The sequence below is a fragment of the Lupinus angustifolius genome, chromosome LG06 (assembly GCF_001865875.1).
Source record: "Lupinus angustifolius cultivar Tanjil chromosome LG06, LupAngTanjil_v1.0, whole genome shotgun sequence".
Classification (NCBI taxonomy): domain Eukaryota; kingdom Viridiplantae; phylum Streptophyta; class Magnoliopsida; order Fabales; family Fabaceae; genus Lupinus; species Lupinus angustifolius.
In genome coordinates, this window is record NC_032014.1 from 11,516,637 (window position 1) to 11,518,808 (window position 2,172).

The following is a 2,172-nucleotide window of genomic DNA, read 5'->3' on the forward strand; positions in this document are numbered from 1 at the left end:
CACTCTACGACCGGCGAGTCACCATTCAACTTAACATACGGCGCAAAGGCCATGATCCCGGTCGAGATAGGAGAACCTACCTGGCGAACAATTCAATTCAACGAGGGCAATAACCAATCTCTCCTCAGAAACAACCTTGATGAAGTGGAAGAAATCTGAGAAAGGGTCCGTCTCAGAGAAGAAAACATCAAAAAGAAAACCGCGTCGAAATTCAACTCTTCAGTCATTCCCCGCCAATTTCCCGAAGGAACTCTGGTATTAAGGAGAGCAGACATAGGACGGGTGAGAGGCAAGCTAGGACCTAATTGGGAAGGACCTTACCGCGTAATCAAAAAGATCGGCAAAGGAGCATACAAGCTTCAAGATTTGGCAGGAAAAAACATCCCCCGGACTTGGAACGTCGCCAACCTCCGGATATTCTATGCCTAACCGACAACCCAATGCGCGGTTGGTCGATCTTTTGTAATATTTTCCACTTATATGTGATTGAGATATTATACTCTACAGTTGTTTTGATGGATCATTTCCCAGCCTTGGTTTTTTTTACTTTCACCCAAGGGGCCGGTCTTCGCCTTCCTTGCCTGGTGCAAACTCACAATGGTTTTTCACTTACCCAAGGGGCCGGTCTTCGCCCCCCTTGCCTGGTGCAAACTCACAATGGTTTTTTACTTTCACCCAAGGGGTCGGTCTTCGCCCCGCTTGCCTGGTGCGACCTAACAATGGTTTCTTACCTTCACTCAAGGGGCCGGTCTTTGCCCCCCTTGCCCGGTGCCACCTCACAATGGTTTTTTACTTACCCAAGGGGTCGGTCTTCGCCCCCCTTGCCTGGTGCAAACTCACAATGGTTTTTTACTTTCACCTAATGGGCCGGTCTTCGCCCCCCTTGCCCGGTGCCACCGCACAATGGTTTTTTACTTACCCAAGGATCCGGTCTTCGCCCCCCTTGCATGGTGCAAACTCATAATGGTTTCTTACCTTCACTCAAGGGGCCGGTCTTCGCCCCCCCTTTACCCGGCGCCATTTGACTTAATGATTTTCTACAATCACCAAGGGGCCGTTTTGCATTTACATTCGCCTAGCTGAAGGCGTTCAAATTCAGAATTAAATCCATCACACTCAAAGTGTTCATAAACACGAGATCATCCAGCAATTGCATAAAGTTATGTACAAAATTTAAATAAAGAGATTATCGCAAAAATTGTTCATTCATTCAAGGGAAACATATTACAAGGTACTTAAAAAAAATTACAAAGTTCCCCCACCCTGACCAGGAAAAGACATCAAGACTGGATCGCCGTTGTCATCCCCCACCAACAGACGCCCATCTTCCACATAGGCTCCCAACTGCATCCAAGACCAGTCTTTGTTTGGAAAAGCTGGAGCTAGTTGGGAATGGGCACTCTCCCAAGCATCCACAGCGGCTTCACCCACAGCCTTCTCCAGCTGCTCTTTTTCAGCCTCAACGGCCACCCGTCCCTCCTCCAATGCCCGTACCCGAGTTTCCAGAGACGCATTCTCCTCCCCTAATGCCTACATCTGCCCTAGAAGTGCGGCCTTTTCTCGCTCGGTAGCCTCAGCACAGGCTTTCCAAGCTACGACCTCCTCTTTTCGCCGACGAAGCGCTTCATCTTTAGCACGGACCGCCCCTTCGGATTCCATCACCAGGGCGGTGAGTTTCAACTTGTCACTTTCCAGAAACCCCACGCGAGTGGATAGATCCGCCGCCTGGGCCTTGGCGACCTCGCCCAGCCTGACCAGCTCTGCCTTCTCGGCGGAATGAAGATCAACCATCTTCTGCTTCTCCGCCTTATGCGCAGTCCGAAGCTTCGCCATCGCGTCATCCGCCATGCGCGACTCCAGAACCTCATCCGTCTCTAAATACTTCTGGACGGAAGCAATGAGGACAACACTTCCCTTCACGTTCTGCAGCAGGACGGACATGGGTAACTTGTCAAAAGTCTCCTTGGCATGGGCATTAAGGAGAGCCTGCTCAATCGCCCTGGGGACACTAACAGGGGAAATACGGTCTTGACTCCCCCTAGAACCTTTCTTCCTGCTTGGCTCAGAGGAGCGACCGACATCCTCTCTAGTTGTTTGCCCAGAGGAGGGGAGCACCGATGTACCAGCTTCTTCCCTCGTCGATGCAGACGGGGGCTTTCCAGTAGGATCAGC

At 51.0% G+C, this 2,172-nt stretch overlaps 1 protein-coding gene across 1 annotated transcript in view; it reads left to right on the plus strand.

Annotated features, from left to right (window-relative positions):
* LOC109350452 (uncharacterized protein K02A2.6-like) overlaps positions 1–429 on the plus strand; it is a 1,035-nt gene extending 606 nt beyond the window's left edge. The window contains exon 2 of the mRNA XM_019591688.1: positions 165–429. Coding sequence (XP_019447233.1) covers positions 165–429 — 265 coding nt within the window. The remainder of the gene's footprint in view (positions 1–164) is intronic.